The 10,271-nt window shown below is 45.4% G+C and overlaps 3 protein-coding genes across 9 annotated transcripts; 2 read left to right on the plus strand and 1 right to left on the minus strand.

The window, feature by feature from the left end:
• Nucleotides 1-1,188: 1,188 nt before the first annotated feature.
• LOC101080189 (cytochrome P450 2K1-like) lies at nucleotides 1,189-4,028 on the plus strand. Of its 3 annotated transcripts, none has more exons than XM_029836287.1 (10): nucleotides 1,189-1,534; nucleotides 1,619-1,852; nucleotides 1,920-2,082; nucleotides 2,149-2,298; nucleotides 2,525-2,685; nucleotides 2,806-2,985; nucleotides 3,089-3,245; nucleotides 3,314-3,498; nucleotides 3,572-3,713; nucleotides 3,782-4,028. In XM_029836287.1, exons 2-10 carry the CDS (start codon nucleotides 1,658-1,660, stop codon nucleotides 3,967-3,969), a joined length of 1,521 nt encoding a protein of 506 aa, XP_029692147.1. In that variant the 5' UTR covers nucleotides 1,189-1,534; nucleotides 1,619-1,657; the 3' UTR covers nucleotides 3,970-4,028. The 3 variants fall into 3 exon arrangements, with proteins under 3 accessions (XP_029692147.1, XP_029692149.1, XP_029692148.1); XM_029836288.1 differs by having other exon boundaries at nucleotides 1,497-1,511; XM_029836289.1 differs by having other exon boundaries at nucleotides 1,443-1,852; nucleotides 3,104-3,245.
• On the minus strand, nucleotides 4,007-7,591 carry LOC105416451 (uncharacterized). Of its 5 annotated transcripts, none has more exons than XM_011603983.2 (4): nucleotides 7,431-7,591; nucleotides 6,275-6,915; nucleotides 5,932-6,036; nucleotides 4,007-5,773 (listed from the first exon to the last, which is right to left on the minus strand). In XM_011603983.2, exons 2-4 carry the CDS (start codon nucleotides 6,902-6,904, stop codon nucleotides 4,877-4,879), a joined length of 1,632 nt encoding a protein of 543 aa, XP_011602285.2. In that variant the 5' UTR covers nucleotides 6,905-6,915; nucleotides 7,431-7,591; the 3' UTR covers nucleotides 4,007-4,876. The 5 variants fall into 5 exon arrangements, with proteins under 5 accessions (XP_011602285.2, XP_029692146.1, XP_029692145.1 ...); XM_029836286.1 differs by having other exon boundaries at nucleotides 5,932-6,033; nucleotides 6,281-6,928; XM_029836285.1 differs by having other exon boundaries at nucleotides 6,281-6,928.
• A 2-nt stretch (nucleotides 7,592-7,593) lies between these two features.
• LOC101061178 (RNA-binding protein with serine-rich domain 1) lies at nucleotides 7,594-10,160 on the plus strand. The gene is made up of 7 exons (XM_011603987.2): nucleotides 7,594-7,687; nucleotides 8,354-8,506; nucleotides 8,592-8,777; nucleotides 8,874-8,979; nucleotides 9,102-9,255; nucleotides 9,492-9,633; nucleotides 9,736-10,160. Coding segments are annotated over exons 1-7 (849 nt in total). The 5' UTR covers nucleotides 7,594-7,685; the 3' UTR covers nucleotides 9,842-10,160.
• The last annotated feature ends 111 nt before the right edge of the window (nucleotides 10,161-10,271 follow it).

A 10,271-nucleotide genomic window follows, 5' to 3' on the forward strand; every position in this document is an offset into this window, starting at 1 on the left:
CAGAAAAGCAACAGGGCCAACAGCAAAAGTTTGGCCAGGCTGAATAGTCAATATTCAGTATCATCTCTATCGTTTATGTGAGCAGGTTTGATTTAGTTTTTGATTTTTGAATTAGTCACTGATGTGATACGTGTACGAGTGATGGGCGAATGAAGCTTAGGTGAAGTACTGAACCACTTGGACCAACTGTTTCGTGGGCCAAGTGGTTCAATACTTCCCCAAAACTTCCTTCGCTCATCTCTTGAAAATAGGATCATTACTCAAAGCTTAATTTTTGGCGACCTCTCCTGGTGAAAAGCGACCCTTGCACTGCCTGGTTGCGCTCAAATTGAATTAGGGTAGTTGGTGAGCAGACGCCTCATTTTGGTTCGATCTTTGCTTTGACTTGTTTGTTTTTTTGTTTGTTTTTTTAAAATACATACTAGACTGAATTTCACCCTCTTTGGACAAATAAATATTCATGAATGTGTGTTTTGTTTTGTTATGGAGAAAATGCTGGAAATATATGGCAGAGATTGGGTATGCTTGTGGAACAAATGGGCGATTATGTGGGATGGGGACACTCAAAGATTTTTATTGAGGTACATTATTTTTTCCCACGGTATTTAGATTTAGCTGGTTTCTTCTTTTGCTCCCAATTTTTCCACATTTGAAAAATGTCTTTCACATGGTACAGAAGATGCTGACATGCATAAAAATGTTTTGTCTAACTTAAAAAGTCAGGGGTAAACATATTTGTGGTTAAGCCAGTGGGCTAGTGGAGTTTCAGTTAAGCCGATGTGGAGCATTGTGCATTCAAAGCATTGTGCTCAGTCGTTTTAACTGCTGCTTGTTCTTGTCCTTGATAATAAAAGCCCATAGGTTTAACTGTGGGATCCGGAGGTTGTTCTGACATGTGAGAATACTTCGATCTGATCACTGCTGGTGAGGTAGGTGTGCTGCAGGTGTAATGCATGAACAGCTAAGGTTCATGTCCAACAGCAACTCACTATAGCTGTGGCGTATCTATACCATGTAGATTAATTAAGAGATGCTTGCTTATTTTCAAATGAATTTTTGTACATGTCGCTATAAATGAAGCTTGGAGTAATGAACCTATTTTTGAAATCATTCGGCCAAGTGGTTCAATACCTGGGAAAAGTTTCATTCGTCCAGCACTAGATGGCTTTATTATGATCCAATTCAGCCACGCAATAGTAATAAGAACTCAACAGCAATAACTCTCCGACAACAACCCACACATTGTGCATTTTTAGTGCAGATATAAGTGGTTTAGCCGCTAAAATCTCAGCCTGTCCGATTCGAGACGAAGCGGTGTGAATCACGTGATTGGACCGCAAACCAGTCGGGTGGCTCGATCAGAGAACGAAACAGCTCTGCTTCATTCGTCATTGTCACGTGACTTTTCGGCGCCAACGCAAGAGTCGAAATTCTGGTTCTGTGGAATTTTAGTCCAGGGTTCAAAGTACTGAAGCTTCAGGGCCGTCTTGCCATTGCTAAACTCAAGCTGGGTTCGCTCATTTATTCTGGTTCTGTTAGTGCCACTTTTGTTCACTACCCCTTGGTTTCAGTCCATGTGCCAGTGGTGCACTGACGAGGACTTTGTTGATCCAACCAGGTCAACCATTAGCTGAGAACACGGCCCAGCTGTGGGATCATGATTGAAGATCTGTTTGAGTCCTCCACCTCAGGCTTCCTGATGGTGGCTATTGTGAGCCTGCTGCTGCTACAGCTCTGCTTCAGCTTCATCTCCAGAGAAAAGAGAAAGGATCTGCCAGGACCTGAAGCTCTGCCTTTGCTGGGAAACTTGCATCAGTTGGATCTAAAAAGACTTGACTGCCACCTTGTCCAAGTGAGAACTTTTCTTTTTTGTTAATCCAAGTGAAGCTGTTAAATTTCCCTTCCCTCTACTCCTTTAGCTCTCCCAAAAATACGGCCCGATATTCAGAGTCTACTTGGCGAGTAAGAAGGTGGTTGTGTTGGCGGGATACACAGCGGTCAAGCAGGCTCTGGTCAACCAGGCCGAGGACTTTGGAGAGAGGGAAATCTTCCCAATATTCCATGACTTCAACAAAGGGAACGGTACGAGGACGGTAGAGACTTTTACAGTCATTTCTGTTTTCTGTGTCTGACCTTCTGCTTTTTCAGGGATACTGTTCACCAATGGAGACCAGTGGAAAGAAATGAGGCGCTTTGCTTTGATGACACTAAAAGATTTTGGGATGGGAAAAAGAACCATTGAGGAGAAGATCATCGAGGAGTGTCAGTACTTGATCGAAGCGTTTGAACAACATCAAGGTAAGCTGACTTCCTGGACACCACTGTCCCTCTGGGGCACACGTGTCAAACTCAGTCCTCGAAGGCCATGATCCTGCCAGGTTTTCTGTCCTACCAGGCTGAAAATGCATTCAGTGGGATAGAAAATCCGGCAGGATCGTGGCCTTCGAGGACTGAGTTTGACATGCCTGAAGTCTGGGGCCTCACGCTCCTGAAATCTTGCCCACACGTTTCTTGTCTTTTCAAGGTGAAGCCTTCAGCAACGCACAAGTCATCAGCTACGCTACGTCAAACATAATTTCAGCAATCATGTATGGGAGAAGGTTTGATTACAAAGACCCGACCTTCCAGGCCATGATTGAGAGGGACCATGAGGTCATCCATCTCACAGGCTCCCCCTCTATTCAGGTGCTACAGAAAGTTTTGGTGCCCTCTTAAACCATTTTGCAGGTCACAACATCAACTGTAACACATTCCTTAATTAAACTGAGCAACATTGCTGGTAAACCCTCAGCTTTTTCTTTACAGATCTACAACATATTTCCATGGCTGGGACCATTTTTGAAGACCTGGCGGTATATTATGAAGAAGGTGGAAATCAACATCGAGAGCACTAGAAGGATCATCGGCGAAATGAAGGAAACTCGGAACCCTGGAACGTGCAGGTGCTTCGTCGATGCTTTTTTGATCCATAAAGAAAATCAAGAGGTGAGGAACTTCAACTGCAGGAATTCAAAATAAGACACTTCCAAGAGACAAAAACCACTCACTCCTCATTCCCTTTGTCCTGTGTGTGTTCAACTCTGATCAGTCTTTGGTGTTTCAGGAATCTGATGTCAACGCTCACTACTATCATGAGGACAACCTCCTTCATTGTGTTATGAACCTGTTTGGAGCAGGAACTGACACCACAGCGACCACCCTCCAGTGGGGCCTTCTCTATATCACCAAGTATCCTCATATTCAAGGTGCCAAAACGCCAATTTGCTTGCTCAAATTTAGCAAGGCTGCAACATTTCTGTGCCAATGCAATCAGATGGGGTCCAGGAGGAGCTCCGCAGGGTGGTGGGAAACCGCCAGGTGCGGGTAGAGGACAGGAAAAACCTGCCGTACATGGAAGCCGTCATCCATGAGACGCAGAGAATGGCCAACATCGTTCCCATGAGTCTCCCTCACAGAACCAGCCGAGACACCTCCTTCCAGGGATACTTCATCCAAAAGGTTCACCGCCCTCTTTGAACTCGCTCCCGTTTATGTTGCCACGTTGTTCTTCATGGGGTCTATCTGCCCACAGGGGACGATGGTCATCCCCCTCCTCACTTCTGTCCTGTATGATGAGAGCCAATGGGAGAAGCCACACACTTTCAACCCCGCCCACTTTCTGGACGACGAGGGCCGATTTGTCAGAAGAGATGCCTTCATGCCCTTCTCCGCAGGTAGGTCCACGTCCCTACGTCGTGCTTCAGGGTCCCGTTTGGACTGACGCGGCTCCTCCTGGTTGCAGGTCGCAGGATGTGTCTGGGTGAAGGCTTGGCCAGGATGGAGCTCTTCCTCTTCTTCGCCTCTCTTCTTCAGCACTTCCATTTCAAACCTGCACCTGGAGTTTCAGAGGACAGCCTGGACCTCACACCAGTCGTGGGCATCACTCTCAACCCTTTAACTCACAAGCTGCGTGCCATAAGTCGCTTCTGATGAGTGGCATCATCTTATAATCATAATTAGAATTTTGCCAATTAAAAGCTTGCATCCCATCTTGGTCTTTGTGTGTGAAAAACACAGCTGATCTACAATTGAATCAGCTGTTTATTCGACTGATCATTAATAGACTAAACAGTGTTTGAGATCCTCTCCAGGGATCTGAGGTGTGAAGCCCGCACCGAAGGTTCCTCCTCACAAACCTGCTCCAGATGTTCAGTTGCAGTGTTACTTCATTGAAGTATTAGGAGGTCCAATTTAGGGAATCATCCCTGAAGTGTTTTTTTTTAATAGAAAAAATCTGCCAAAGGTCAGATCACCCTCCAGGTCATCGCAACCTACTGGATAATGCAGAAAAACTGGTCTAAACCCGATATGATCGATGTGCTCATCCTTTAGCCTGCTTGGCTGACAGTCTGGCTGTTTGGCAGAGCAGTCTATAGGAATGCACTTTGACCTGGATAACTGATGCCAGAAAATAAAATAAAAAAAATCAATGTTCAAGCCCTTCTGGTCACGAATACCTGAATACAGCTCCATGCAAACGTGGAGGTGTCCCTGCTCCAAAGTTTTGTCAATCTGAAGCAGGTGGAAGATGAAATGAGCTTCGGGAAGTATTGAGTTGAAGATGAAACATTCTTTTTACATTTTAAACAAACCCATTTCTTATTTTCCTCTTATATCTAAAGATCAAAAAAGGAAAAGGACCTACAGCAGAAGTTTAGCCAGGCTGGATAGTGAATATTAGCTCCCCCTTTGGGATGTCTCACAGCATTGCCTGACCTTCAGAATAACGTTCAACACTGTGGAAGTGGAAGATCATTTGATATTCCAGCTTCTCAACTGTTCACATGAACAAACATTTTGAGCAGGGCTGCCCAAACCTTTGCATGCCATGGTACAGCTAAGGTCCTTCTACTTTGATAACACTGATCTGTGGGTCCTGTGGCTGGTTGGAGACGCTGCAGTCCTGCAGAGCCCTCGCAGGACAGCTGCTTGTAAAATCGGATGCTTTGAAGGTCTGATGCGCCTCGCTGTATGTGGACACGTACGGCTGAGTGTAGGGGGGCACGAGAGTCTGACGACTTTGGCGTGAGTAAGCAGCCGCGTACGACTGCGGCTGCGGAGAGGCGTGAGTGAGCGGGTTGTTCTCAGCGCTGCTACATGGTGGGAAGCCATTCATGCTGGAAGGGTTAAGTTCTGGTACTTTAAAATCTTCCACGGTTTCTAAACTCTCCAAAGAGTTGTAGCTGGGTTGACTTTGGCTGCACGGCGTATATGTTCCTTCACTGAAGTTAAAGCTGTTGGGAATGGAAGCAGAAGGCACAGCAGGAGGTGATGATGTTGGGTTGTGATGCTGTTGACCGCTGCTACAAGAACCCAGCTTGGAAGCGAAACTCTGTAGAGTGCTGAGGATCTGCTTCTGGATCTGCGTCTGCTGCGCCTGCTCTCTCTCCAGGCAGCGCTGCTGCTCCACCAGCATCTTGACTGCCAGACCCAAACCGTGCACCTCAGAACTCAAGGTTTGAATCTGATCCTGTAGGCCACCTCTCACTCCAGGGTCTCCCACTGTCTGCTTGGGGCTCTGTTTCCCGTCAGTGTGAGGGGCAACAGTGCCTCCAGGGGTCTGTAGTCGCACGAGAGACACCCCGGGAGCAGACGCCAATGGGGAGGGTGACCGGTTAGGAAGGTGAACGCCAACCCGGGGGAGTGGGTGGAGGGAACGTATGGATGGACCTGGTCGCGTTGCCAGAAAATGCCTGGGGGAGCCGTTCTCTGCTGGCTGGCGGTCCGTAACAGTCTGTGCAACAGGAAAATGATACAGAAAGGAAAAACACATATCATGACGGTGAATAGAATCAGCATAAAGAATTAACCAAAATGCTAGAATACTGGTGCGTATATAATTCAGACAGGCAGACTCTATTTATTTATTTTGAGGTTTGGGTTATTCCTCACCTGTTCAGAGGGTAGATCATATGTTTTAGGTGCTTGGGACAACGTAGCTCTTAAATCAGCACTGAGGCTGCTCAGTTGATCTCTCCTAATGGATAATGAGGTCTGCTGGAATCACAAAAAACAACAAAGAATACAAGTTGACTGACTGACTTTTGAATTAAAGAGACAGAGGACAATTACATTCAGAGATAAATACTACTATATTTTAGAAGGAGGTCTGTCATTTTTGTCTCCTAACAGACAGAAATATACATTGCCAGTGGGTTAAAGAGTTCCACATTATACTGGGGAATTTGGTTAGCAACACTGACTGTGACTCAGGTGAAATGTTGTGTAATGTTACCTTTACCCTCTGTGACAATGCTTTGTCTAAAAGCCTCTTTCGAGCTGCCAGGATGGCGTTGGTTGTAAAAGGTATATTTCTTCGCCTTGTGAACGCACCAGGGGTGAGGGCAGAGGATCCTGAGGTCATTTCTGCCCTCGTAGCAGTGGACTGATGATTTATTTGTTGGTTTTTCTGTGCAAGGGAGGTGACACTAACAATCTGAATTCCCTTTTCTTCCTTATCTTCATTATGCTGCGTTTCCATCTGGCTGCTTCCTTGAATCTTCCTGGGCAAGTTTACATCAGCCTCTGGATTTGTGGAAGTCTCTTCTGTAAATATCCTGTTAACTATTAAGTTACCATGACGAGACGCTTCCCGGCAAAGGTTTTGGACCCAATTATTGCTTCTCGTTTCTTGTGATGTCCCAGCTAGAGGCTGTATCTGTGCTGACGATGAGCTGCTTCCAGCCTCGAGAGGCCTGACTCTCCCTGGTGGCCTCCCATGAAACTCTTTCAAGAACAGGTAGATTGCCTGCGCAGACACCTTGATGTTCTCCAGCTCAAGCACCGCTTTGATCTTACGAAAACTCAAACCAGATTCCCGCAGCTCGATAACTTTCTTCTTGGCAACAGCATCCAACCGGCCCATGGTCAGAAACTCTGGTCAGAAACTCTTAGTAGACAGAAGAGTGTCAGAAGAACAGGAATGTCCATAAGACTCGACTTGAATTAAGACAGATGCATATTTGATATGCTGCAGATGACTTAATGCAAAAACTACAAAGGTGCATTAGCATTCTGATATGAGAATTCCATTTAATATTATATAAATGCTTTATTCCATTATATTAGGCTAATGAGACATAGCTGTACAGATATAGCAAAAGGCTTAAATTTGCATACAAAATACGCTAATATGATGTCAAAAGGGGACGAAGAGCACTTTTTTCTGTATTGTAACTGCTGCAAGGTTTATAATAATATTGGAAAACGAAAAATTAACTACTTCATTTGACACAATAATGAGGGCCTGGTGTAAGCTGGGTAGCTACTTGCTATCATAAAAGTATGAATATATTTATATAACCAGAGTTTGGGGGAAACCCAAAAACTAAATCGGGGCTCACGGCATAATAAGCGTTATAATAATATATATTTTTGAAAAGGTCACTCACCTTCCAAAACCTTAAGAAAAGGAAGTGGTGTTAACAGTTGTCATTTAATGAGATCATTTTATGTCCTTTAATATAATGTCCACCATGGACCTGGGTACAAAGATCCTGTACAATTCTATACAACAAAAATAAACAAATGGTTCGTAAGCGAAGCGGCGCTTAACGATACGTCACTTCCACTTTGACGTCATCCAGAAGCGACTCATTTTCCGCTGGCCGCACGTCTCTGAGGCGGAATATTCACGAACTGTAGATATGTAAGTTATATGGTTCACTAAATGTTTGACGAACTAGTTTAAGCTCTCCTGCATAGTTAATCACGATTGCAAATCCGTTTTGTATTTTGTAGACGTTTCTATGCACCATGAAAAGAATAGTATTCGAACATTTACGGTCCCCATGGCTAACCCCCCTTGTTTTGAGGACTGGTTTGAATGAAACGAGGTGGAGGCGGCCTTTGGCCCGGATATTCGGCGTTCTCGCCGGTAAACATGGCTGCTTTGCTGTCTTTCACAAAGACTCGCATTCCAAATATTTAAGATATATGAAATTCTTGTTTTTGGTTTATTTCTGCCTAGATGTGTTTGTTTACTCCCGACAAGTCGACGGGACCATTTTAGGATGCGGATTACTTTTTGCGTGCGAAGTTCATTTACAAATGAGATTACCTTTTAATGAAAAATGTGATAACTACGAGGTAACCTTTGAGTTGCCCAAAGTTGTATAATTTTGCCTGATACAATTTTAAAGCTGAATTCATTCCATTTTGTGACAAATGTAGTCTTTGGTGTGAGGTGGAGGGTTGTGATACTAAATATAATTAGTACTTCTGTTAAATATAAATGAATTATTAACTGATTCACTGACTGGTTGCTAATATGATGACAATTCTGTCAATAACAGTGCCTTTGTTTTGATTAAAGGGCACCGTCCCCCACAAAGAGGAAAGAAGAGGAAAAAACTAAAGACAGAGGTAAAGAAAAGACCAGTAACAAGGATGGAGAAAAGGACCGTGGACGGGAGAAAGCACGCAAACGTCGCAGCGCTTCTTCTGGGAGCAGCAGCAGCACCAGCAGGTTTGTCTTCCGATTGGGTCTTGCAACATCGTTGAGGTTCTGTGTAACGGTGTTGAACATGTGCTTTTCTCCGGTGAATAAAAAGGTCCAGGTCGAGTTCTACTTCGAGCAGCAGCTCGGGCTCCAGCTCAGGGTCCTCGAGTGGATCCAGCTCATCCGGCACCAGCCGCTCAGGTTCCTCAAGCTCTCGTTCTTCGTCCTCTTCCAGTTCTTCGGGCTCCCCCAGCCCGAGCCGTAGACGCCACGATAACCGCAGACGCTCCCGTTCAGTGTAAGTCAGGGAAGATGCTGAACTTCCTGGAGTGTCTTTACTTTACTGTCGGAGTTGTGATTAAGGGGACAACATTTTCTTTTTCTTATTCCGCAGGTCTAAAACACAGAAAAGAGGAGAGGATAAAGAGAGGAGGAAACGGAGCCCGAGCCCAAAACCGACTAAAATTCACTTGGGGCGGCTGACCCGGAACGTGACCAAGGTCGGCCCAGAATGAAGCGGTTTTAAAAGCTCTGCAATCGACGATCTGTAGATCTGCAGATCTGTAGTTGATCTGAAGTGGTTGTTTGTAACGCCGCGTCTGATTTCTTTTGCCTGTTTCAGGATCACATCCAGGAGATTTTCACCACGTATGGCAAGATCAAATCAGTGGAAATGCCAATGGACAGACTGCACCCACACCTGTCCAGGTGCTCCGCCTACATCGAGTTTGAGACCCCTGAGGAGGCCCAGAAGGCCCTCAAGTACATGGATGGAGGTAGTCCTTCTATTCAGCCGCGCGCTTGCCTTCTAGATTTGTGAACTTTTCTCACAGGACGTCAGCAGTCATTTTCTGTTCCTGTTTGTTGCGGAGGCTCTGCTTGAGTCATTCATTCTGTTTTTCTGTTTGGTTTCTCACTGTTACTGAGTGTTTCCTCTCTGAATAGTTTGGACTCGGTGACTTTCCGCTCTTGCTCAATAATTCTGAACTTTCAATGATTTTGGTTTTCTCAGGTCAGATCGATGGTCAGGAGATAACGGCCTCCGCCGTCCTGACCCAGCGGGTCCGCCCTCCCCCTCGGAGACTTTCTCCGCCCCGTAGAATGCCTCCCCCGCCGCCTATGTGGCGCAGGAGCCCCCCGCGCATGAGAAGAAGGTTTGTCGATCAACCTTGTGTGTTATTCCAACTTGTTTTGTTTTTATCTGGGGCCGTTTGGACTCTGCCCATCATGAATGTTCCCGTATTTTTGTCTGACAGGTCTCGCTCCCCGAGGAGGCGGTCCCCGGCACGGCGCCGCTCTCGCTCCAGATCACCCGGTCGCAGGCGCCATCGCTCTCGTTCCAGCTCCAACTCCTCCAGATAAACCAGTCGTTTTTTAAAAATCTGTCTCTGATCAGCTTGACTTCATGACCTCCATCCCTCCCGGACTTGAACGCAGATTAAATCCTCTGGATTGTAGCCAACATGAACACACGTCTGCATGTAGAGAGTCTTTTTTTTACATTTTTGGTGCAACCTGAGCTCCTTCAGATGTTTTGTGGGTGAGCGGCACCGGAACAGCAGATTGCCATTTTTATTATGAGTCTGGGCTCCGCTCAAGCAACTTTTTGTTTTAAGTGTGACTTCTTTTTGTCTTGTATTGAATTTTTAGACATTTCCAAAAATAAAAGATCTGAAATTTATGTGGTTTGAGTCCATTTTTATTTATTTAGTAAAGATAGAACAATCAGAGATGTGGAAATCGAAGCACCTCCAGGGAAGAAATCTGCATAAAAGTGCTGGAAATTCATGTT

This window comes from Takifugu rubripes, chromosome 5 (assembly GCF_901000725.2).
Source record: "Takifugu rubripes chromosome 5, fTakRub1.2, whole genome shotgun sequence".
Taxonomy (NCBI): domain Eukaryota; kingdom Metazoa; phylum Chordata; class Actinopteri; order Tetraodontiformes; family Tetraodontidae; genus Takifugu; species Takifugu rubripes.